The 26284-nt window shown below is 38.7% G+C and overlaps 1 protein-coding gene across 3 annotated transcripts; it reads right to left on the reverse strand.

Moving 5' to 3' along the window:
• Nucleotides 1–982: 982 nt before the first annotated feature.
• On the reverse strand, nucleotides 983–22992 carry LOC147423364 (endo-1,4-beta-xylanase 5-like). Of its 3 annotated transcripts, XM_086501838.1 has the most exons (8): nucleotides 22677–22990; nucleotides 22533–22585; nucleotides 20983–21178; nucleotides 20735–20902; nucleotides 4867–5048; nucleotides 4294–4398; nucleotides 3116–3265; nucleotides 983–2172 (listed from the first exon to the last, which is right to left on the reverse strand). In XM_086501838.1, exons 1-8 carry the CDS (start codon nucleotides 22804–22806, stop codon nucleotides 1183–1185), a joined length of 1974 nt encoding a protein of 657 aa, XP_086357964.1. In that variant the 5' UTR covers nucleotides 22807–22990; the 3' UTR covers nucleotides 983–1182. The 3 variants fall into 3 exon arrangements, with proteins under 3 accessions (XP_086357964.1, XP_086357967.1, XP_086357965.1); XM_086501841.1 differs by lacking the exon at nucleotides 20735–20902 and having other exon boundaries at nucleotides 22677–22992; XM_086501839.1 differs by lacking the exon at nucleotides 3116–3265 and having other exon boundaries at nucleotides 22677–22992.
• Between the last annotated feature and the right edge of the window lie 3292 nt (nucleotides 22993–26284).

Below are 26284 nucleotides of genomic sequence, written 5' to 3' on the forward strand. Positions count from 1 at the left end.
GGTGGAAGTCTATTACACAAATCTTCTATTAGATGATGTTGCCGGACAGTTCAATTCATGTGGGATGTAATAGGATTTGGGGATTTGCAAATACCAAACAATGGTATGTGGATGCAGAGGATCCAGTTCAGTTGGAATGTACACTGTGCTTACAAGCATAAAGTCTTTATGTGGAGAAGTATTAATGGTGCTTTGCCAATTGGGGAGCTGTTGGCTAGAAAAAATGCAATGCCTGGAAATTGTATTAGGTGTAATAAGTTAGACTCTATGAAGAATTTGTTTCTCAATTGTAGACATGTGAGAATATTGTGGAAAGCTCTCCAAGATTACTGTTTATTGTGTTGGCAAGTCAAAATTACCAAGTATAAAATGGTCTTTGGGTTATGCAAATTGATGAAGTGGGTCTTCACTTATGCGTGTTGTGTGTCAGAGTATGGATGCTTTCTTTTATATGACAGACTACGAATTTAGCAATATTTGATAAGCATTCCCATGCATTTCCGCTGCCTTAGGGTCTCTTGAAAAACAGACTTCTTGAGGACTATTTGTCTTTGCCTAAGCTTTTGCAAAATCAAATGCAAAAGTATATTGATGCCTTGTAGGGGATGAAATGTAAATAAGAATGTACACAACAATATAATATAGACGAAGTTTCTCTAGAGAGAGAGAGAGAGAGAGAGAGAGAGAGAGAGAGAGAGAGAGAGAGAGAGAGAGAGGCTTTGTATGCAAGCGGCAGAGCAGATGGTTAGGTAGGTGCACAGAGGGTCGATATGCAGTGATAGAGCGAAGGAATCTTTGATGTCACAATGAACTTTTTGAAAGTTATGCCAATAGGCAAAGTATGGGAGTTTGCAAAAAACAAAACAAAACAAGTTCAATACCTTGTGCATCTCCTAAAGAAACCAAGACGTAGTATAATCCTACCTTCATATTTGAAATTTATGTGTTAAAAATTGAAAGTTATGAGAGAAAAGCTGCAATATTGGAGTAAGTAGACTCTAGAATAAAAACATTGAAGTACAATAAGTTTTAGTACAATTGAAACTAGAAACAAGCTGCTGGGTATCGAACCTGGGTCTTTAAAATAGGACACATACTCACTAGACTGAGTAGTTTAGAGAAAAGAGTTTTGCAAAACGCCTGTTAACGTTTGAACAGGAAAATGTGATGTGTGTTGGTGAGCTAGTTGAGAGAGGCCAGTTGCATGGCCAGGTGGTGGGTGCCGTTTCCGATGGGCACCGTGACGACAGCAGAGTACGTGGTGTTCTGCCACCGGACAGAAATAGAATGAGTTCCCACGGGGCCTCGCCACGTTATAGCGCCGCCTGTGTTGGAGATCACGTCAACTTCTTTCCAATGCCGCAATAGGTCGTCCACGACATCCCCTGTCGCAAGATTTGCCATGGTCTGGTTAGTGAGGCACATGCGGTAGCAGCCAGAGGGGTCCAAGGCTGACCAAAGCACGATGCCGGAGACCGCCGGATGTGAGAACGCCTCAACAAGGATGTCGTGCAGGTAAGAAGCAGCAGTGTTGATATCGGGGTCCTTGACATCGAGCTCGGTGAGCCAGATCGGGCAGTCCAGCGTTGCCAGCTTGTCCAGCGTGGCTCTCATGTAGGCCAAGTTGGGCTTAGATGTGAAATGAGCCTCCAACCCGATGGCCAGATTGCGGACACCTGCCTCTCGCAGGCGCCGGACGGCGGCGCTGTACGCATCCGTCGACGCCGACCAGTCGTCGGTGCGCTCAAGTGTATTGTAGTCGTTTACGAACAGCTGCGTTGCAGGATCCAGCTGCTGGGTTCTGACAAACAGCTTAGTGGATGCGTTCGGATCGGACAGCGCATCCTCGAAGAAGGAGAAGTGTAGCTGCTCATTGCTGACGTCCCATCCGACGAAGCGGCCAGCGTAGCGGCTCACCAGTGACGTTACGCGGTCTGTGAACGCCTGTCTCAGAAGTGACGGCCGGCCGGCAAGCGCTTTGAGCCATTGAGGTTGGTAGCTGGGGTCGTTCCAGACGATGTTGTGGCCTCGTACCTGCAGCTGGTGGGCGAGGCACCAGGCAAACATGGCGTCCGGAACGCTGTAGTCCACGTGTCCCTGCTGCCGCTCTGTGGCATACCACTTGAGCTCATTCTCGAACACAGCCGTGTTGAAGCGCTCCAAGAACCATTCCTACATACAACCAAGAGGTTCTTTCTCTCTCTCTCTCTCTCTCTCTCTCTCTCTCTCACACACACACACACACACACACACACACACACACACACACACAGACACCCACCGGTCCCACCCAAATTCGCACCCCACCGCCCCACACACTTGCGACGCTCGCAGCTCCACATATATCTTTTTTTTAAATTATTTATTATTTCTTTTAATGTAGTACCGTAGAATGGTACTACTACTGGCTCGTTGTTTATTCCTCCGAATTAAGAGATTCCTCTGAATCGCCAACACCCAACCTTGGAACTCAATCTTGAAACCTCTCTCAACCTCTAAAAGGTAACAAAAGCGGTCGAATTCACACCAAGTGCATAACCTGTGCTTCAGGACGGTTCCCCAAACCAACCCACCATGCAAGCGGTCTTGTTGTGGAAGCAACTCATAATAACAAAAAAACTCCCACAAAACGCAGGTCAAGCCTGTCCCTCACCTCGCATGATGCTGATGGCATCAACAAAGATTCCTTTTGTTTTACGAGTTTTTCCCAGCTGGTATCACCTACTACTAGAGTGATACTTATAACTTGAAATTACAACTCACATACCCAACTCTGTGTGAGGTGGAGCATCCTAGCCTTATAAGGCCAACCCATCATATTGACTTGGGAACAACCCCTAAGAGTTTATATCACGCGAGCTGTCAAAGAGGTTTAAACCCAAAACCTTGGACATAAGAGGCTCTTGCAGCTCTATTAATTGAGCACTCATTGACATATACATTTTTTTCTATTGGTCCCAATATAGGTCATGTTTCTTGTAGTTCCATACGTCGTACTTGACCTTTGAGAACTATAACTCTCTCTCTCTCTCTCTCTCTCTCTCTCTCTATATATATATATATCATATACAAAGAGAGCAAGTGAAAGAAAATGGAGCAATCTTTATTAATATACCTGGTAGGAGGGTTCTTCTAGCAAATTTTGGGAGAATGCAGAGCCAAAGTTGAAGGCAAGTTGGTTGGTATTCACAGCCTCAATGTGGGCATCATGTAGTCGTCTTCCCCTTGAGTCCACAACTCGCATACTGACTCTTCTTCTTCTCACCTAGTTAGGGATTTAATATTCACGTGATCACGTGAAATTTTTTGTGATCACAATGCTTATAATCACATTCACATTATTACAATTAATGTGATCACAAAAAAGACAATAAGTGGTGATGTGGAAACCCATCAAAACCCCACCAAGGTATGTGTTTTTTCTCATGAGCTTACTTGGAAACTATGTGAACCCTAAACCAAGCCCCTTAAGAAATGAAAAATAATAGTGGGCTTACCAAATTGGATGATTTCTATAGGTTAAGGGAAAGTCACGTGAATATTTAACGTATTTTGAAACGTGATCACTCAATGTTATTAATGTGTTCACATGTTTGTGATCACGTTAATGAAATCCTTGCACCTAGTGATAACAAAGCATATTACATCAACCTCAATGTGGGCATCATGTAGTCGTCTTCCCCCTGAGACCACAACTCGCATACTCACTCTTCTTCTTCTCACCTAGTGATAACAAAGCATATTAAATCAACCCAAAATAGCCCAAAAGCTAACACATGACCTTATTAGCAAGCATTCATGAGTAAGTTCACCACCTTTAAAGCTCGCTACCTTTCAGAACGGTAAACAATACATAGCAAGACAAGTACTTGCTCTTTATGAGACTACACTTCATAAATTAACTCATATCCTACTTGATGAAAGAATTTGTTCTCTTATACTTGCATCCATAAAGTATGATTAATGGCAAATACTAAGCTCTCAGTTCATCTAAATCATATGATGTCCTCAAGCTCTCCCCATACCTTCCAATACATACATATTATACAACATTTCCAAAAAAAAATCTAGTGCAACTTGCTATATACAAACATGCATACAAATGATAGCTGTATAATCAACTAAACTTTTAATATACAAGGAATATATTTTAAAGAATGCAACAATACATGTGAACGAAATAAGCATTTACAATTGTTATGTTAAAATAAACTTTACCATAACATGACCATCTAAACCCATTATTCTTAAAAAGCCCCATAAATAATATTTGCTTATCAAAATGCCACTTACCAAGTGAGATTCAGCCTTTTGGTTGGACTTCCACTCTTCATCAGAAAAAGGTTGTACGGATACACGATCCAACCATAGTTCCATCCCAGATTTGAAGTTAGGAGTCTAATAAAAAGCAAAGTTTGTTTATTCTTTACTAGTGGTATTAGGCCCTAAGAAATCATATATTGCTACACCTCTTCTTGTAATTTGAGTTGAAAACCTACTACAATTGTAATGAGTCCCATATATATATATATATATAGATAGATATATAGAGATAGTGTAAAACTCTCCATAAACATGTAGGATCCTTTATCATGTTTCCACCACTAGTATATACATAGATGTGAAATATAAAGCACTACTTAATGTATGTCTCATCATGGAATTTTTGTAGATTCACTGGTTATTCACAGTATAATTCAAGAAAATATTGAACTATCCTAAACTATGTAAATCAAAATATATCACTAAATAGTGAACTATCCTAAACTATGTAAATGAAAAACATATCCTAAAATAGTGAACTACCTTAAACTATGTAAATGAAAATACCAGGTTATATGGATCAAAAAGTGAATAGCAAAGAACCTCAAAGTAGAGATGAGCAGAGGTTGTAGGGGTGAAATCCAGAGCGAATCCTCCCTTCAAAAAGGACCAACAACCATTGTGAGCCACCACGTTACCAACACAAATGACTTCTCTTCCACCATCAGTCATTACAGTGGCCTTCACAACACTCTCATTGACTGCTCCTTCTACTCGCAACCATGCTGCAATAAAGTCCATGTTAATGATGTGTTTGGCTTGAAAGCATTACATATTTATTTCAAACCAGAAACAAAAAATCTTACATCAAGAAAGTCGCATCTATTATTCAATTTTTTAAAGAACATGCCTCAAACTTATGAATTCCAATATATTGTGATGTGGGTGAAGATGAAGGTATGATGAGTAGTACTTCATTTGATATCAATAGCTAGAACTTCACAAATTTAAATGACTTGTAAAAATCAAGTTGCCATTTTACTATTTCTACATGAAATATTCTTAAAATGGTTCTTTGAAACCCTTTTTTTGTTATTTTGAAAAGATCAAAGATTCTTTGGATTTTTGAGACCCTTTTTTTTATTTTCCAATAATAATTCATTTATTATGTTCTCAAAGATGGCTTGTGCTATCAAATTTCATCTTTCCTATTTTCATATCATAGATATTTAACTTGGTTGTGGCAAGAATTCTTTTATGATCTTGATCATTTGAGTAGGATATCGTAAGATACGATATGATTTGCAAAAATGCTATAAGTAATGATTTTATATAGTTGGGTTCTTTCTCAGAGTTTGCACTATCTAGAAAAAATTAGTTTGATTTACAAATCGTTATTTATAGCATTGTTATAAAGATTAGGAGTCTTTAAGTCTCCATGGCAAGGTCAGTTTGGATGGGTAGTGTTGTATATTTCTTTTTACTATTAGTAAAATAGCCCACATAATGTAGGAATTGAAAAATAAACAATAAAGATTGCATTTATGAGTAATCTGTCTAGTTAAACATCTTATCTCCAAATTTAGATTAGAAAAAATCATTTTATTCAAATAAAGTGCTATATGTGCTCAAGGGATTGACCACAAAGAACTTACCATACCATGTAAATGAAGCAAAATGGGGACTTTTAAGATAGATATATAAATTATAAAGTTTTAATTTCCCTTCTAAAGTTTTTTTTTGGGGGGGGGGGAGGGGCATAGGTCTCATTCAATAGAGGAGGATAAAAGGGGAAGGATCGAGAAGAGATAGAGATGTTTTGAAAGGAAAGACACATATCTTATCTCTATGAAGTATATCAATAACATACATTGCCATTGATATATATATATATATATAGTTTGAAAAATACATCATATTCGAGCATTGCTAGCAAAAATTTTGCAGTTCTCATTATATATTACTTGAAATTAAACCTTTAATCAATATTACAAAACTTAGACCCTTCTCATATATATCACCTCAAGTTTGTTCTTACTCATAGCCTACCAATGGGGAGTACCTAATGAGGAATACACTCGAAGCGTTCACTATGTAAAATTTTCCTATATCACTTTGTGCTCACCAAAATGGATTAAAAGTACCCCTTATAGGCCTTATGTACACATGCTTCTGTAACTTTACAAGAATATAAAATCCCTTCTATTGAACTCACGTGCTATGTTACATATACTTTAGTGAAATCCTCGGGGAAATCCTTAAGTTTTGTTCTTTATTATGGTGTTAGGGTTATTTGAAGATTAAGAATAATGATAATCACATGAAGGTATTGACCTAAGTTAATGCTTAGAAACGCAAGAAAGACTTTTACAGCATAGCAAATTTAGCCATAATGTGTTTCCAAACAACCATACAAAAGTCTAGTTATAAGATAGTGGTATACTAATTTCTTTCGGTACAACCCTTATAATATTCCTATTAAAAAAACACAAAAGAAATGATGCCTTGGAAATGGGGGAAGTGGGAATGGATGGCTAGTTTTAAGGGCCAAGGAGGCATTGGGATCCTACACCTAACAATACAGGAAAAGGCCATGTGCACAAGCTAGTAGTTTCCCTAACAAATCAAAGGAAGGATTGGGAGGTCATGGCATAGAAAATTGAAAAAGAAAATATTTACATGCAAGAGTCCCATCAAAGGAGGCTAAGTTGCATAATAAATTTCTAGCTCCAAATTAGTCCTTTCTAAAGCTAGGGGATTGCATAGAGGAAATCATTAAAAAGTGCAACAAGGTGGCTTTGTCTCACAAGAGTGGGGGGAAGCCTTTTGGTACTTTAGATGCTCCATCTTGTAGTGGTCCCCTTGTCTCTTCAAGCTTAGAGGAGGATCCTTAAATTGTTTTTAAAGGAAAGTTGCGAGAAAGGTGAATTAACAACAGGATCTCCAAGCTAACAAAATTTTGGGACAATGTGGACTTCTATTGGAAGGATTTGGACCAGTTAGTGGTGCTACATAATCTGAATCTAAATGAAAGACTACTTATTATTAGAGTCTCAAAAGTGTTATGGAGTAGCCCAATGCCTACCAGCAAGCCTTGAGCTTGATTGAAAAGTTTGGCAGTTGCCCAAAGATAGTGGGTACATAATTTGAATCTAAACGAAAGACTACTTATTATTAGAGTCTCAAACGTGTTATGGAGTAGCCCAATGCCTACCACCAAGCCTTGAGCTTGATTGAAAAGTTTGGCACATGCCCAAAGATAGTGTCTTTGCTTTAGTTTGAAGCACTCAAAGGTTTCAGAGATAGGGACTGCTGACCACTTTAGACTTTCCTTTGGAGGAAGTGGGAGATATCAAAGCATGTGAAAGCCAAGCATAGAACAAGGATCATTCTAAAAGTGGTTGTAGAAAAATAACCCCCTTTTAGCCAACACTATTCTGGTGCTAGAGTTGTAGATGATCTCACCCATCAATGCATGGAATGCATCAAAGATGCCCACTATGCATTTCATTGGCTACCACTCTTCATTGTATGAGGGATAGATATCTAAAATAGTCAAGTTTAGCACACAATACATGAGTGAATAGAAAAAAACTCTTGTGGAGTTTAGACAATGCACAATATGGTTAGTTAGTTGGAAACTCTATTGGTGGTTCTCTTAGACGTAGATCAATGTGCATATATGTGTATACAACAAGCACCTCCTTGACTATTTTTCCTATTTGTGATAAGAAAAATCTTTTACACTACCTTTGTAACTATTCACAAACTCATTTTCCTTGTAACTACTAATCCGGCTTCCAATGGTAATGGAGGTGGGAATCCATCAACCATTCTCCAAATTGAATATATTGAATACTTCCACTAACTTAATGCCTATGGATAGTTCTTGAAGTCTTCTTCTCTCCCTTAGAGCTTCTTCTACAACCATAAGTTAGAGAGAGAGAGAGAGAGAGAGAGAGAGAGCATTTAGTAGTGTCATTGTGTGCAAAGCGCATGTAGTGGAATTTAAGTAGAATAATTAGTAGAGCATAAATTTATGGGAGTGAATGAGAGAACTATCTTGAAATTTCTTATATAAAAAAAGTATGCACGACTACATTGAGTGCGAGTTATGCCACATTTGCTTTGCTACATATATTATTAGTAAGATTTTTGAGCAACTATTTTTTTTTTGAAATTGCAAAATTCGAGAAAGAAATAAGAAAAATTTGAGCTTGGTAGGTTGACATCCATTGATCATGCAACATTCTCTCTCTAGCATGAAAAAGAGTCCAAAGTTTCAATAGTGTCCTAATTAGCACTAGTTCGGTACCAAAAAGGATGCTTTAGTGTCCTTTTTTCACAAATTTAAATAAAATGGTACATGAAAACTAGAAAACATCTCAAGAATGCTTATGAAAACTTATTAAATGTTATCAAATTACTTGACATCATAAAAATTATAATTCGTCACTTTTGTACATAACCTCAATAGTAGCTACACTCATGAGAAGCACCTTTGCAAAATAGCAATCGACGTTTCACCAAAACTCACACTCTAGTCTAGGAAAAAAATGAGCAGGGTGCATGTAAGTGACTCCATGGTGATGCCTTATATATGTGTTTGACATTTTTGCAATTGTCATGTGAAAAAAAAGGCCTTTGTGACTTGAATTAAATATGGAAAGTCGTGTGGGTCAAATATGCAACATTTACAAATTTAATAAATGACCACATAAGACACTTAGTTCAAACTTTCAATGTCTTATGATGCATATATACTAGATCTATGACTCCATTACTTAAGGTGATACTATTTGATGGTTATACAAGCCACATTTAGTGATTTATGTCATATTACAAAAATTGTGTATTTTGTAATTCTTAGTTTTTATTCATCAAAGATTAGCATTTAATAAATAAAGTCCACTTTTGGATTTTTTTCATTCATCTCACATATTTCTATACACTTTTCTGTCGATACAATTGGGGAATTTATATACACACTTTCATTAGTTTTTCATAGCAATGTTTTTCTTGCAAGAAATTATGCTTTATAATTTTTTTTTAGTGAGCTTAAATTACAAGATTCTTGTGAGTTTGAAACCTTGCATTGAGAAATGCTTAGTTGATGGGTATTAGTCTCTAGTTTTTGTGGTGTTCTACAAACTTGAAATTGGTGGATTTGGATGTGGTGAGGCTAGGGAAGATCCTTCTTTGCATTCTGTGGTCCAAACATAGCTACAAACAAGGAATATTATTATCACTACTTGCAAAAAGGATTCTCCTATGAGGTCTCATAAATTAAGAGACTTCAAAAAGAGGAAATTATATTGAGCAGAAGGACTCATATGCTACAAGAAGAGAAAGAAGCCATCAACGTGAGGCAAAGTGAAATAAGAAATACAAAGATATACGAGAGAAAAATCCTATGAATGAAGAAGACAGTCTTCTGCCATCTGATGTAGATGTACAACCTAGGAGAAATTAAAAAACTCCCTCACCATCACCTTCTTTTGGGAGGAGATCTTCAATTTCTCTTTTGTCACATCACTCTCAGGAGAGTGGGAAGAAGCCTAAAAAGAAGTAGATAAAGAGGAATTCATCCAACTCTCCATCATCATCAAGATCATATGGATCAAGGATTTCATCCTAATCTCTCAAAGTACATAAGAGGAGAGGCCATTGACAGTCTCATGCTGAGGAGAGAATATAAGTTTCTCTTGTTCTCCCAAAGTACACAAGCAGAGAGGCCATTGACACTCTCATGTTGCCTAGAAGAGAGCATCTATAAGGAAGTTAAGGAAGGAGATAAAAGACTAGTGACCTTCATATCCTTTGATGGAACTTTTGGCAATGTAGAAAAATTTCCAACAAATTACTTTGGGGATGAAAATATTTTTTGGAGTTATCCAAACTTAGACATGTTGCCATGCATCTCCAAAGATCAGTCCGTTAATTGCGGGCGAGACTACACTCCAAGGGAGAAGCTCCAAAGACTTGGAAAACATGTTGAGTTGCTATTCTAAAGCAATTCTTATCAAGTAGGTCTCCTTGAAGATTGGAGCGACTATATTAATGCCCAAAGACTTCGGGCCATTTCTGATATTATCCACCACTCAATGGTAGCCTCTAACATCAAATTCCAAGACAAGTGTTCAAAGCCTGTGGAAAAACTGAGAGAGCATTATGCACTCGTCCTCTTTGATTCTAGTTCCACAAATGATTATAAATCAAGGGATACATGCTCATGAAATGGGACAAACATATGCTACTAAAGGACCCTTTGAAGGCCTAGAGACTCTTGTCACATCTTTTGTTGAAAAGATAAGTCTTCATATTTAAGAGTATGTGGACAAAAGAGGATTTTCTCATATATCCACTCAAGAATGATGATGTGTTGCCTGGAGAACCATGGTTTGACCATATGGGTGCTTCCATCAAGTTTCCAGAGAGGTTGGTTGTAGTTCAACACAAGAATAGAGACATCACTTTGTGAGTCAACAAGAAGGGATACACCATCTCCATTGTATCTCATGACTCCTTTGAAAAATCAATAAAGAGTTCTATTTTTGCTTACATGATATTTTTGAAGGATGTTCCCAAGAGATTTTTTTCTCTTCTAATGGTTCATCAAGAGTAGAAAGTGATTTCTATTCATTTCTAAATGAATATGCTAATCTTTTTATCGTTGACATCCTAGGAGAGTTACCTCCTAGAAGGGGGATGATGATCATAGGATTGAGTCCATATTAGGAAGCTCTCCGGGACTAATAAACTTCCTTATCAAGTCTCACTAGCTCAATAAGAGGAGATTATGTCACAAGTCAATGAACTTGTGATTTTTTTTTTGGTAAGATAGGCTAGCTCTTCACCATTCTATTCTCTTGTCTTATTATAGCACAAAAAGGATGGTACATACATAATGTGTGTATAGTGTCATGCATTAAGTAAGCTAACAATAAAGAATAATTTTTTGGTCATTGAAAATTTGTTTGATAAGCTACAAGGATCGACCTACTTCAATAGAATAGACCTTAAAAGTGGCTATCATCAAATACAAATTGTACCACAGAAGATATTTCATAAGACATCCTTTGGGACTACCTTTGGCTTGTACACATATCTTGTCATGCCTTTTGGGTTGTTGGAAAATGCTCTAGCTACATTCAGCTGAATTATGGAAATAACTTTTTGTGTACATGGGGCTTACACGGGATTATTCTTTAATAATATCATAGTCTACTCTAAGTTCTTAAAAGAGTTGCTCAAGCATTGCAAGAGCCTATAAGCTATTTATTACTTTAAAAAAATTTTGAATTCTTCTTAGGAGAGATTCAATATTTAGGTCACACTATCTCAAAGGATGGTAATTATATGGATCCATAAAATCCTAAGGTGATAATTGAGTGGCATGAACCAAGGAATCTACATGAGCTATGAAGCTTTATTGAAATGTGCTCATACTAAAGAAGATCCATTGAAAAATTCTCTGACATAGCAAGACTAATACACAATTTGACCGAGAAAACCATCATGTATGGAATGAAGAGGAGATTAAAAACTTCACTAGCTACGCTTAGAGCGAGGCTCATCTTAGTCCTAGTAGACTTCTCAAAGCCATTTGAGATCTATTGTGATGTTGAAGGTGAGCACAACCTCAAGAACTACATGTCATAGCATATGAGAGTCACCAATTTCACTGTGATGAAATGATTATTGGCATCCATTGTGATGTTGTAGGTGATTTCCTTGAAGTAGAACTACTTCAAGAAGTTCATGCCATAGCAATGATGAGAGTTGTCAATTGCACATTGATGAGATGATTATTGGCATCTATGAAAAGGAGCTTCTAGACATCTTACATGCCTTGGATACATGGAAACATTACTTGCTTGGGATGCCCTTCATCATTTGACCGGATTAGTAGAGTCTCGAGTAGTTCATGACACAAACAAAGATTTTTGAAAAATACAAGAGGTGGGATTTTTTTTTGACATTTCTCACATTCTTTGAAAGCACAATCAAGTGGCAAATGCACTCTCACGCAGAACTTGATGATGCAATGATGTGTTAATAGCCTCCCACAATTATCTAACCTCTATGGTAGATGAGTATGCCACTAAACCAGACACTACAAGAGGCTATTCATATTAGGGACGCTCACACAACGACGCTCAAAAAAAAATTTCCCGGCGTCGCTATGAGCGTCGCAAATTTACAAGTAAATCTGTGACGCTCATAGCGACGCCGGCTGGGCTAAAAAAAATAACAGAGAGCGCCCAAAAACTCAGATCTCAGATCTGAGTTTTTCGGCGCCCTCAAGCAAGGAGCAGGTAACGCTCTCCCTCTCTCTCTCTTTCTTCTCACACACACACACACACACACACACACACACACACACACACACACACACACACACACACACACACACGAGGAGAGGAAGGAGAGCCAGGTATGCTCCTTCCCTCTCCTCACTCTCATGTTCCCTTCCCCTCTTTCTCTCTCCCTCTCTCTCTCTCTCTCTCTCTCTCACACACACACACACACACACATAGTGTTTTTGAGAGAGAGAGAGAGAGAGAGAGAGAGAGAGAGAGTACAAACATAAACAAAAACGCACACACACATACATAAACAAAGAATGCACACACACATTGAGAGAGGAAAAGAGAGAGAGAGAGCATGCATAAACAAAAAACGCACACATTGAGAGAGGAAAAGAGAGAGAGAACATGCATAAACAAAAAACGCACACATTGAGAGAGGAAAAGAGAGAGAAAACATGCATAAACAAAAAAACGCACACACATTGAGAGAGAAAGAGAGAGAAACTAATTTAACGTCGTAGGAAACTAATTAAAATTAAAAGACCTAAAGATCTAGCCGACGAGGAGTTGAACTCAAGACCTATTATTCAAGAGGGAAATGGCATAACCAATCTATCATACTTGGCATGGGTGATAGAAAGGTTATACCATTTATCTCTTTTTATTGGCACACACATCCACACACGCGCACACACACAAGAAGAAGAGAGTTATAACGTCGTAGGAAACTATCCTAAAAGACGTTAAAGATTAGGTTAGATGTAGACTTACGTTAAATTAGATTTAGGTTTATTTAAGCTAAATTAGATTAGATTTAGGTTTATTTTTAGTTAGATTTACGTTTATTTACGCTAGATTTAGATTTACGTTATATTAGATTAGATTTAGGTCTCCATAGACTGCGATGCCTGCATGAAGCGGGTGAAGAAAGCCCTCAATGGAATATAGGGTATTGCTGCCTTCACTCATGGTGGGCTCCGTCGATCCAAAAGTACTGGTGAAATGTCTTCAGAAGATAGGGAAGAAGGTGGATCTTCAGGGCGGCAAGAGTCACTACATCCCCGACAATGACCATCTAGACAACCTCTAGTCATTCAACAGCAACTTCAAAGTTAGTAACAAGAGCAAGAACGGTCCAAAGGGCCAATTGCTGTCGTTAGATGTGGATGGAGATGAGGCAGTGTCACCGCCGGAAGTTAACTCTCACATCGTTAGTGATGAGAATGCCAACTCTTGCCGAGTTATGTGAAAAATTATGTGTTAAATCAGTTTTAAAGTTCTTATAATCCCTGTTAGTTTAGCTATTTGTTTTTAATATAACATAATTTACGCTAGATTTAGATTTATGTTATATTAGATTAGACTTAGGTTTATTTAGGTTTACCCACACACACACACACACACACACACACACACACACACACACACACACACACACACACACAAGAAGAAGAGAGTTTTAACGTCGTAGGAAACTATCCCAAAAGATGTTAAAGATTAGGTTAGATGTAGACTTACGTTAAATTAGATTTAGGTTTATTTTTAGTTAGATTTACGTTTATTTAGATTTACGCTTATTTACGTTAGATCGAGTCCACGCAAGAATTACTTACGGTTTAGGGTTTAGAGTTAGACGAACAGTGAAAAGATCTACTGTGAAAAGATGTTAAGATGCTGTGAAGTGCTACAGCTAGAGAAGAGGCAAAGGGGTTTTGTCCACTACATGCAGTATCATGTAGACGTGGGTTTGTAGATTTCTTGTACCCACAAATATAGGTATTGACCAATAAAGACGAGATTATAACCCGGTGGTTCTGATCTCCGTGCACCTCTAGACCGAGGTGTGCGGGGATTGGACATGACTAGAGAATGTGAGAGAGAGAGAGAGAGAGAGAGAGAGAGAGAGAGAGAGAGAGAGAGAGAGAGAGAGAGAGAGAGAGAGAGAGAGAGAGAGAGAGAGAGAGAGAGAGATAAGACTAAGAATGCCAATAGAATATTAAATTTGTTGTCCAGGTTATAAGATTTTTATCCTCATTATGAGTAGTGACGAGGATGTGGGACCGTCCAACCGAAACACCTATCTCTCAACGAGGGTCTTATGTCCTTGTAATCAATGCAAGCATGCTGTGCGACGGACAAGATGTGTTTCTTTGCAGCACGTTCGCGAATTTGGCGAGTTCGATCCATCTATTATAGATCGAGTTGTTGCCAATTATAACTCGTCGGACTCTGATGCTGGCCAACAAGCAGCAATCTTGCAACCCAATAGACATGTTCGCAGGCGCTTTGGTCAAGCAGCATATGTGAGGCCACAAGATGTAGCCTCTGACAGCTCGGGGGATGATCATGTAGAGCACATTCCCAACGAGGCAATGTTTGAGCCCAAGATTGATGAAATGATCGAGACGATCATGGATTCAGAAAGGCTTATCTATGATGATATGAAAAGTGAAGCCGATACGCCATTGTATAATGGAGCACGTATGTCTAGATTGAAAGCACTCCTGGTTCTTCTCAACATGCAGGCAAAGTTTGGATGGAGTGACACTAGCGTCACATCGCTTTTCAGGTGATCTATTACAATTAGTTTACTTTAATAAAACTCTAAATGTATAATGATCTGATAGATTTTTACACGACTGTATCGTATTTTTATGTTGTGTAGATTGCTTAAAGAGCACATACTACCAGCTGACAATGTGATGCCAGATTCCCGAGATGAAGCAAGAAAGATTTTGCAAAACTTGGGGATGGATTACAATTCTATCCACGCTTGTCCTAATGACTGCATTCTTTTCAGAGGGGAATACATAGACATGGAGAAGTGTCCGAAATGTGATTCCGAAAGATATCGAGTAGATCTCCACGGGACAAAAATTCCACAAAAGGTTTTGCGACATTTTCCTCTGCTTCCTCGCATCAAGCATTTCTTCGAATGTAATTCCATGGCCGCCCTAGCATCATGGCATGAGGAGAATAAATCTTCGGATGGTGTGCTACAAATTCCTGCAGATTGCGCAGCCTGGAAACATATAGATGGAACATGGTCGGATTTTGCCAGGGAAGCTCGAAATTTGCGCTTAGGCCTGGCTATGGATGGCGTAAATCCATTTGGTCAAAGATCAACATCTTACAGTGTATGGCCCGTTGTCATCGTCAACTACAACATTCCCCCGTGGTTGACTACGAAGAAGGGGCACCTATGGCTAAGCTTGATTGTGCCAGGGCGATATAAAGTGGAGAATATGGATGTGTATCTTCGTCCACTATTGGAAGAGCTACAATAATTGTGGATTGGCATAGAGGTGGTGGATATGAGCCGACACACAGGACGACGGAATGCTTTGATCAGAGGCATTCTAATGTGGACCATGATGCAGATCCTGTGGTGGCAGAACTCACGTACTTCGGCACGCTACAAGAGATTTTGAGGATCGATTACAGAGGATTTTTTGTCGACTTGTTCGACGTGCAATGGTTCAAGATAATCATGGAGGGTCGCAACGCTACTGTGCGTAGAGGAGAGTCTGGTTTTCTTGAGGTGGATTCTACTAAGAAATGGACTGACCTAAGAGACACTTTCATACTACCCGAGCATTGTGAACAAGTAAGTATGTAAATAGTTAACATCCCCCTTTTACAAGTTATGTGCTTGAAAGCTCTCATGTAAGTTATGTGGCTCTGGCAGGTAATATTTCATCCCACAAAGTCTACATCAAACTGGTGGTACGTCATAGAGGTGGGCCCCTCGTACTGCAAGGACGTATGAAGGCTACCATGTGCCAATCGCAATGGCATCAATGGAGGAGATCAGAGAAGATGCTCAATCAGAAGCCGCTGCGGTGATGCCAGAAGAGCATCAAGATGCTACTACACTACTACTCCGCCAGGAGCCACCCCACTCGACACTCCTCGCTTTGGGGCCCAGACGCCGATGGAGACACCTGACGTCCGTACCCCCATCGACACGCCGCTAGAGACCCCTGCCGGGACACCCAGGTTCATGCGTCACCGGCCAGAGGGCTTGCCTTACTCCGTCGACTTCAGCGGCGGCATCATCATGGATGATGACGGCAAGAAGGTGATCTCGCGCATGCGTGGTCTTTGCTCTCAGCTGTTTAGACACTACATACTAAACAAATGGAGTGAAGTACCAAGTGATTTAAAAAACAGAGTTATCAGCATACTTCATGATGAGTTTCCCGTTCCAACACGGGATCAACGCTTCAATGAAGACCTGATGAAGATTCGAATGCGCGAATACTGCAAACACAAGCGTTCCGAAGTGCAAAAATCAATCAAGCATGGGTGGAACAGGCCAGATTGGCTGGCCAAAGAAGATTGGAAGAATGCGAAGAAAGCAGCGCGCAAGAATCTCGACAAGTGGAAGCAACAAAAGGATGCAGCCAGAGCGCGAGTAGAGGCAGGGAGCTCGCACCACTTGGGGAGCGGTGGATGGGCATCATTTGAGGCCGATTTTGTAAGTGTTTTTGCATTGCTCTTTATGTTCGATAGTTTAGGGTTTATGAGTTTTTTAATTCTAACATAATGAAATCTTTGTATGTTTTGACAATGGTCGATGACAGGACGTGATCCCACACCGTACGAGCGCGAGTACGCAGGCAGGAAGGGCTTAAACGCCCTGATGGACATTCTCAGTTCTCGCGGCGGCATGGTTAGTATTAGGGTTTACTCTTTTCTATTTTTTGTATTGTTTTATAAATGTCGTTATATGTTTATACTTACTGAAAGCTGTCTTATTGTCTTTTTTTGCAGAATCCGACAGATACGTCGCTTAAACGCGATGAGACGTCTGACTAGCTAGACGACATCAGTTTAGCCGTAGCTAGATAGCATTAGTTTAGGTTTTCTCATAGCTTATGTATCATGAGACGGATTTTATACGTCTTTTTGAACCATGTATATTATTAAATTTGTCACCGCAGTTCATTTTGCCAATCAATTCTTTATGCCTATGATGTTGTACAATTGTCATTATTACATTTGCCAATCAATTCATTTTGCCTATGATGTGTACAATTGTCAATTTTACGCTTGTCAATTTTGCAAACAATGCGTCTTGTGGGTGACTATTTTGGGTCTATTATCTACCCTTGCACTTTTTTTAAAAAGTGAATCAAGTACAATATGGTTGATGGGTGGCAGGGCATTCAATGCCCTGTCACCAAAAAAAAATTCTCTCGGGCGTCGCTATAACCGTCGCTATTTATGGCTCTGGAGCGTCGCTATAGACTTCTGTGTAAACGTCGCTATAACCGTCGCTATAACCGTCTCTATGAGCGTCGCTATGAGCGTCTCTATATAGCGATGCCTATATGCGACGCTCTCGTAGCGACGCTATTAGCGACGGTTTTAGTGACGCTGGTGGTTATAAAAACCCAGTGTATTTCCGTCGCTAATAGCGTCACAAGAGCACACAACCTCTTGTAGTGAGATTTTTGAGATGTTATGTGTGTAGTAGCACTAGGAAAGATGCAAGAACCATATGTGGTTCAGGATGGATAACTTATCTATGGCTCTTGGATATGTGTTACTAAATGTTTTTAAGATAAGGTCATGTATGAATAGCATGCTCCATCATATGCTTGACGAGGAAACAATGAATGCAATTGAGACATATTTGTTTTGGCTTACAATGAAAAAGGACATACAAGAATATGTGACTCAATGCATTACTTTTTGAAGATCAAATATGACCATGGGAAGCAACTTATTTACTACAATAGCTTCTAATTCGTGATTCTCCATGGGAGAGTATCACTATGAAACTTTTCTTTGGCTTACCAAAGTCTATCCATGGGAATACAAGAATATGAATAATATTAGATAATTTTAGCAAGAAAACTCATTCATTACCTATCAAAAAGACTATAAAGGTTCCCCATATGGCACAAATATTCATCTCTCAAATTTTCAAATATCATGGTTTGCCAACGAGTATGACCAATAATTTTTGGAAGGGACTCTTTGAGAATCTTGGAACAAATCTTAATTTCTCTTTAGAATATCATACTCAAACAGATGGGTAAAGTGAAATTGTGAACTCCATTGTGCTTGATCTACCAAAAGCCAATGTAACATCAATAGACCAATGAACCAATGGGAGAAGTATCTACCTCTAGTAGAACATGGATATAATAATACTGTGCATTCTTCAATAGGTAAAGCACCTTTTGAGGCGATCGAAGCAAGATCAAAAGTTTTCACCATTTTTGAAAATGCTTGGGAAGCTCTCTGCTCTCTAAATGAGTATAGTCGTGACTTATGTGATTCTTTTGCTAAGATCAAAGAAGCTATCTCTATTGCACAGAAAAAACACAAGGTTGTTGTTGACAAGCATAAAAGAACTCTTTAGTTCAAAGAGAATGATTGAGTCCTCTTAAAATTTCCCAAATTTCTCTTAATGCATAGTATGGGCACAAGTTGGCATGGATAGCTCACATGTCATCAGAAGTACTACGCAAAATTAGCACACAAATAATGGACCATTCAAGATTCTATGGCCAATCAATGAAGTGGCTTATGAACTTAAGATACCCTCTCATTGGCCAATCCATAATGCACTCCATGTAAGTCTACTAAAGGGCTGCAAGGGTGATCCACCACAACAGCCAGTAGCATAAGGTCCTCCAAAATTTGAAGGGACTAAAGAGATATTGCAACTTGAGCATATAAACGGCCATGAAGACAAGGTGTTATGAAATGGTAAGGTACTACATAATTTTCTCATTAAATTTAAAAACTACCCTATTGAAGATGCTAAATGGATGCAAGAGCCATAATTGAAGGATAATATGTCACTTTCAGACACCTACAATGAATTGGATACAATGACCTAATGTTTTCATGTCAATGTATTCAATGAAAATGCATTGAAGAAGAACACGATTTGGTTGAACTCTATTGTTTCAAGATCTTAATTAATGTTTATATGTAATGTGTATGCATATCAAATGTTGGACACTCATGACAGATTTTCTCTGGAGTATCTAGTAGACTTGCAATCTATTGCAAAACGGTGCTAGTGTTAACTAGGTAGATACTTGCCGTAGATTTTTTCCCAAGTGCCAAGTAGATTGGTCATCTACTTTAGAAAAATGTCCAATAGCAGTGGACTATATTGAGCACAAAGCCCTAGTGAGAGAAAATAAAAATAGTAGAATATACAATAATGTACAATGGGCAAAGGAATGTGCTTGTGAGCTAGAGAGTTTCCAAATTTGAATGCACTTTTCAGGAGTGCTATCAAAATCTTTTCCATATTAAGGTTCCTACTAATAATCAAGGCAACAAGCAATACATCAAGGTTGGTGAGTAGCAAGTGATGTGTAGGGGAAAGCTAGTCATACACACACTGAGGTCTTCCATGGGCAAGAAAGTTGATGACGAGCAATTGATGGAAGCCACCACACAATTTCTATGTTTCCATCTCTTGCTACCCCAATCCCCCCCCCCCCCCCCCCCCCTTTTCTTCATGCTTGACTTGCACACCACATATTGCTTCTTCCTTGAATTTTTCATTCATTTACTCTTGGTGTTGTCATCAACCACAAACGACCAAAAAATAGAGAGAGGGAGCAATATCATTAGCGGATTTGTTACTGCTCTCGCCATCAAGCATACAATAGATATTCCTTCATCCTTAGATTCATCAAAGCACTTATCCTGCTCCGTGCAACACCCACACCCACCCAAACACACACACACACACACACACACACACACACACACCTCTTTAGAGAGAGAGAGAGAGAGAGAGAGAGAGAGAGAGAGATTTCCTCTCTCTTTCCTTTTTTTCTTGAATCCCAAAGAGAGGATCTTGTGAGATACCCCCTAATAAATGTTAATCCCAAAATTTGACCACACATATTGAGAATATTTTGTATATTTCAAGATCCTTCTCAAGGTAGTCTTGTGATTCTTCACATGGCCAAGCTGTTCAATATTGACATACTATTTTAAGTCCATATTTTGAAGTGTTTTCTTTGAGAGGTTTTTAAAATTTTATATAAGTAACTTCTATGTGATATCACGATTTTCCACTAATTGATACCTTAAGTAAGAGGAACATTTATTTTTTCTAATGCATGTGAAGGAAGAAATTCTTAGGAATGTCATTGCAGCTATAGGTACCACACCTGAGACAATATACTTGAACCCAATTGTGAGGTTTGGGAGAAGTTGTGATGGACCATTAAAGCTGGAGGTGCGGCTTGTAGCCACAACAAACTTGTTTTGATTGTGCTGCATAACGCCTCCATAAGTATCATTGATTATTGAAGAAGAGTCGCTCTTGAAGGTTTTGTCTAAATTTAATCACATTAATTAGCTCAACATGTAGCTTGCATAAGAAGATTAGAATAAGGATGGGAGAGAGAAAACAAACCTTTCTTGGAGTAACTATGGAATTCAGTATAAGGAGCCCTTTTGATGAGTAGTGCATTGCTTGTTGAAGAGGGAGATGAAGACCTCAACTCAAGAGTACAAGTACCAAAAGGTGACCACCATTCTAGTCCATCATCAAAATCTGGATTTTTAAGTATGCCCCCAGCATACAAAAGATGCATTGGCTGCTCATAACACTAACCAAAGTCCAAAATGCACAAGATATCAAAAAATCAAATTGTGTACTATTTTCTCACATTCTTTTTGTGGTTCCGGTTATATCTACATTTTCTCCCTATTGAGAACATATGAGAGAGAGAGAGAGAGAGAGAGAGAGAGAGAGAGAGAGAGAGAGAGAGAGAGAGAGAGAGAGAGAGAGAGAGAGAGAGAGAGAGTCTTTATGTGCATGTGTATGGTGATATAGAAAGTATTGTACTCTTTTACATCATATGAAGCCACAATAAAGGATGTTTGAGATTTGTGGGCAATAAAGGATGTTTATGCATGGTTTCTCTGGGCAACAACGATTCGGAAAATGAAAACAAGCATGGAAGTGTGCAAAATGGTGTAGATCCTAAGTGATTTACATACATTGAATACCATAAACGATGCAGACCCTAAGTGAATCAAATACGCTAAGTACCATATTGGATTGAAGATAACATGCTACGTTTGAAGATATAGACTATTGATACAATAAAAACTTAGAAACCATTTCTTGTAAATCTTGGAATATGTCATTGGCCATCTACGATAGAGGAACCAGCTAAGGTACATGCAAATTGATTGAGCGAATTTAAGGAAAGTAAAATCTTTTCAATTCAATATCCAATGATATTACATGATTAGAATAGAAATGGTGTCAAAAGATATGATGTGAACTCTTTAAGACTGGGTTTAGATGAGATGTGTTTAAATAATGGTGCTCAGTGATTGGAGCAAAAGCAGTTTTGAAGTTCCAAACCCTAAGTGAGCCCCCCCCCCCCCCCCCCCCCCCCCCCCCCCCCACCTGCCGGCCTCGTGTGGACCTAGCCTAAGTATACTAATGTCTACATGGTCAAGTATTCAAATGATGAAAAAAAGATATATATGGTGGATTTGTGTTCTAATGTTGGGACGTCCTTTGATCGACTCATCTACCCTACCCTACCAATGTTAGATATAGTAAGGTTTTCAATTCTCAATAATATCGATCCACTACGCAAGTATGTTGGATCCATTACAAGCATAACCTAATCACAAGAAGATTTAGAAATTTTCTCATGTAGGAAAACAGAGTCTTTTTTAGTGTTTTCCATACAATGCATAACATCATGAGCTTCTGCTCGAGAGGCACTGCATACCTAGCTGGGTACGATTGGGGGCAAGGGACCACCGGCCCCCTCACCGGGCTGGCAGTCCCCTGCCCCCAATTGTACCTAGCTAGGTATGCGGTGCCTCCCTCACAGAAGGTGATGATGTTCAGGTAAGTCACAATGTGGGAATTATTGTGAGAATTTGTCCAAAACTTCTTGTGAATGATACCACAAATGCGAGCACGGCTCAACTCACCCCGCTGTAGGCAGTGGCATCGTATGATAAGGAGGGCTGCCTTTGTTGATCAGCTGCAAAGACAAAACCACAACGGTACGTGGTCAGCATCACATAAAATATAAGATGGGCGCACGGGGATTTCTTGCATTTTGATGAGCATACCGCTTGCGTACTTGCTCGATGGCGCTATAAATGCCGCCTGCAGAACCAAAATGCAGCAGGTAGTGGCCGCCGCTGCCCGAATTTCATCCAATCTTGCCGTCATTTCAGTTAGTAAGCAAGCGGGCAACATAAGCTGTATTGAGAGAGAGAGAGAGAGAGAGAGAGAGAGCAGTCTTTCTTCTGAGATCCTCGTGACCGTCCGCGTTTGTATGTGTTTGTGTTTGAGAGAGAGAGAGGGAGAGAGGGAGACAGATCATGCAAAGAGAGCCTACTCCTAAAAGCCTACGTATGTTGCCTTCTCTTGCAAGCTTACCTCCATGAGTGAGAGAGTGAGTTTCCGCGACAAGTGAGTGAGTGTGGTCACTCATTGTGACATATAATGCCCTCACTTAAAGCGGGACATTCTTGATTGTGGTTATGACCCTTTATGATACCTAGTGGTCCATACCAATACCACCCCAATACCGGCCTACCGGACGGTGTGCCCAACTTTGCTACCTTCGGCACTATTTGCGGTTTGAAGGAAATAAGAATAAATGCACGCATGTGTGCGCACACACACACAGACATACCTCCAAAGACAAATGAAATTTCAAATGGATCTACCTGATGGGTTTTTTTTCTAGTATTTGAGTTCTTTTGGGTTGCCCTTGTGTAGTTATACTCCTCTCTCAAGTTTCACTAGGTTTTTTTCTCCGGATTGGTACCCATCCCCAATTTTGTAGATTTCAGAAAGTCCCAAACTATTTTAGGAGTTTCTCTTAACCTGTAGCTCCAAATGCTTCCTAATTTGTTTAATAGCTTCCAAATGTCATGTATAAAGCCTAATTAACTCCAAAAAGCAAAAATATACTTCCTTGATGAAATTGTAAAATAGGCACACATATTTTGTAGTTCACCAATTATTGAAAATTTTTCCCTTTTGAAGTTCTTCAAGGTTGGTATCACAACATCCCTCAAGTCTTCAAAACAATTTTAAGTCACTGCTTAATAATAAGGTGACATGTTGTCTTTTCCTAGCTGGTTTGAGATAAATCGAGAAGCACTAGGGTAAAGGAGCCAACTTAAGGACACTCAAATTGTGCAGAGCCTACGACAAGCTATGAGATCTTTTATCAGAAGTTGTGATCGTCGTTTGCAATGATAGTTGATTGCGTTTTGATACGCGTTCGTAGGAATCGGTGCAAAAGCAACGATTTGAAGCAAACCGGACAACCCTGCTCCAAAACAAGTACAACTTTGCTTGAGTATCAAATGTGTACCCTGCCAATCAGTCGACGCCATGTAGGATTATGATGTCCACTTACTCACGCTGGCTCATGTGCATTTTGGGGGAGGGTAAAGTTTATAAAAGGAGCGCGTCCTTTTATTGGCACCTTTACCCTAAGGTACATGTTAGAGTCAAGTGGGCCATGGGTGTGGGACTCTCTATAGAGGCTGCACGAACTTGCATGCTTGAAACTCTTTATGTAGATGGGGCCTTGTCTACTACCCCATCATCCTACGAAACAGAATCCTCACATGTAATCAACATTCCTTAGGGTCTTGCTGCCTCCTCTACTTGTCCATTTTTTATTTTAATATGGCCTTCACAATTTAAAAGGTGTTATAAGCCAATAGGAGCTCTCCAAGAATCACATTTGTTAAAAAAATAAAAATGAAAAAAATCCCATATGAACTTTTGTATTCATTATTGAAGGGGAGGCTACTCTTCTCTTGGAGTCTAGTCTCTACAATGCAAGAGTTCCCTCTAGTAAATACACCTTCTAGGGTGTCCTTTTGTGCATTAAAAGTCTTAAAACCACTGAGTGGTCTCTCATGTCCCCTTAACCACCTAGAAAGGAGAAAACTTAATCCCATTCCTTACAAGGTCCAAGTTTTTCCTAATGGAAAATTAAAAATGGTAGCCTTTTTTAACACTAGTTCTATAATTGGACATTCAAGAGTCCTATCTTTTTCAGCAACTTGTCACAATTATTTGGTTAATCTAAAAACACGATTTATCATGTTCATGTTTTAAGTCGGCTATGAGGTGAAGAACATAGCCAAATTTTTACTTTGGCCAAAATTATACCATATTAGATCATGGTTATACGTTTTAAGAAATCATAAAAAATTAGTGCATTAAATTTTCATAAATCCTCATCAAAATGACGTTTTGATTAGATTTAAAAGTTTATGTATAGGAAAAAACTTATTATAAAAAGAACTCGAGCTTCATAACTTAGTTCTTAAGCCAGTTCTTTGTTGCAATAAAAAAACTCAAATCTTGAAAATGCTAAGAAAACAAGTGATAAAATCATCGGGCCTGCCAGGCATGATAAAAATTTCTTTTTGACATGCAATTTTTCAAGCCCCCTTTCATATGCTTTATGTAATGCAATCAACTTATACAATTTGCCATATATAACATTAACTTAAAGATATAAATACAAAAAATGACATTCAATTTTGAGATTCTAGCATATCAAATGACATGAGTTTTTTTTAAAGCACTTGTTTTGATAGGCAAAATAGCCCTTGACAAAAAAAAATAGACGTCAATTTTAGGCCTTGATCTGAGGCAAATCCCACTTTAAAATCTCTACATCTCTAAGATTTAAAAGACAAAACATAAACACATAGAATTTAATTAAAAAAGCACCCTTAAGCTCTACACCCTAAGCTTTAGATCCTAATGGTCTACACCCCACTTTAGAAATTTTACACTTTTAAGCTCTAGAGCCTTTTTACAAATTTAAAATTGTAGATCCTTAAGTTGTATATCCCACTTTAAAAACTTTAAAGTTCTAAGTCCTAAAACTCTAGCGTCTTGGGGTGACCCTCCCCCTACCTGTAGATCCATGTAACATTTTCACTTTCTTTAATTCAAAGTTTTACCTTCTAATAAAAAAAAAACTCTAGGTCCTCATTGGATCATTGGAGACCTTACTTTAAGAGTTCTACATCTTTAAGTTTTAAACTTAGCTTTAAAATCTCTAATAATAAAAATAAAAAATCTTTAAATATTAAAGCTCTAAAGGATAAATTCCTTCCATAAAGTTTTAACTAACAAAAATGACAACTTTATTCTATTACCTCAAGTTTCAAGTTTCAAGGGGTGAAAGAAATTCTCAAAATGAAGAGCTGGGTGAAAGAACTTCTCAAATTTCAAAATGAAAAGGTGACTCTTGGGATTTGTGGAGCCTCTAAAGCTTTATCATTTAACATGTAAGGGTGTCAACCTTTCATGCTTGCAAAGGCATTGGGCAACCCAAAATCTTTTCCTTGATATACGACCGTTTATTTCATATTTCAAAACTCAAGACATGTCCATCATTGTCCATCATTAGATTTACACACTTCATTTCAATGAGTGCCCACTATCTTATTTCAACCAAACAACATTTTTGGCCTATCAGAAAATGCTTAGAAATACAACTCAACTTTTTTCCCATTTTAGTCAGCAAAAAGAGAAGGCAACGCTATAGCTTTTGCCCTTTGGGCAGGCCAAAAAGGTTGGCCTTTCAAAGCCTCTTTCATTAACATGATAAGACTATGGGGTAAAACTTAAGGTCTAATATATATCTATAAGCAAACACTCATCTAGTAAGCATTTTTCAAGGTTT

This window comes from Adiantum capillus-veneris, chromosome 26 (assembly GCF_014529385.1).
Source record: "Adiantum capillus-veneris isolate H3 chromosome 26, ASM1452938v2, whole genome shotgun sequence".
Lineage (NCBI taxonomy): Eukaryota > Viridiplantae > Streptophyta > Polypodiopsida > Polypodiales > Pteridaceae > Adiantum > Adiantum capillus-veneris.

What these genes read in the sequence shown, in the direction of transcription:
- LOC147423364 (XM_086501838.1), bottom strand. Translation starts at nt 22,806, where the DNA reads ATGTTGCCCGCTTGCTTACTAACTGAAATGACGGCAAGATTGGATGAA. An exon ending in ATCGAGCAAGTACGCAAGCG is followed by an intron (nt 22,586 to 22,676) that starts GTATGCTCATCA and finishes TTGTCTTTGCAG; the next exon opens with CTGATCAACAAAGGCAGCCC. An exon ending in CCATAGTTACTCCAAGAAAG is followed by an intron (nt 20,903 to 20,982) that starts GTTTGTTTTCTC and finishes GATTAAATTTAG; the next exon opens with ACAAAACCTTCAAGAGCGAC.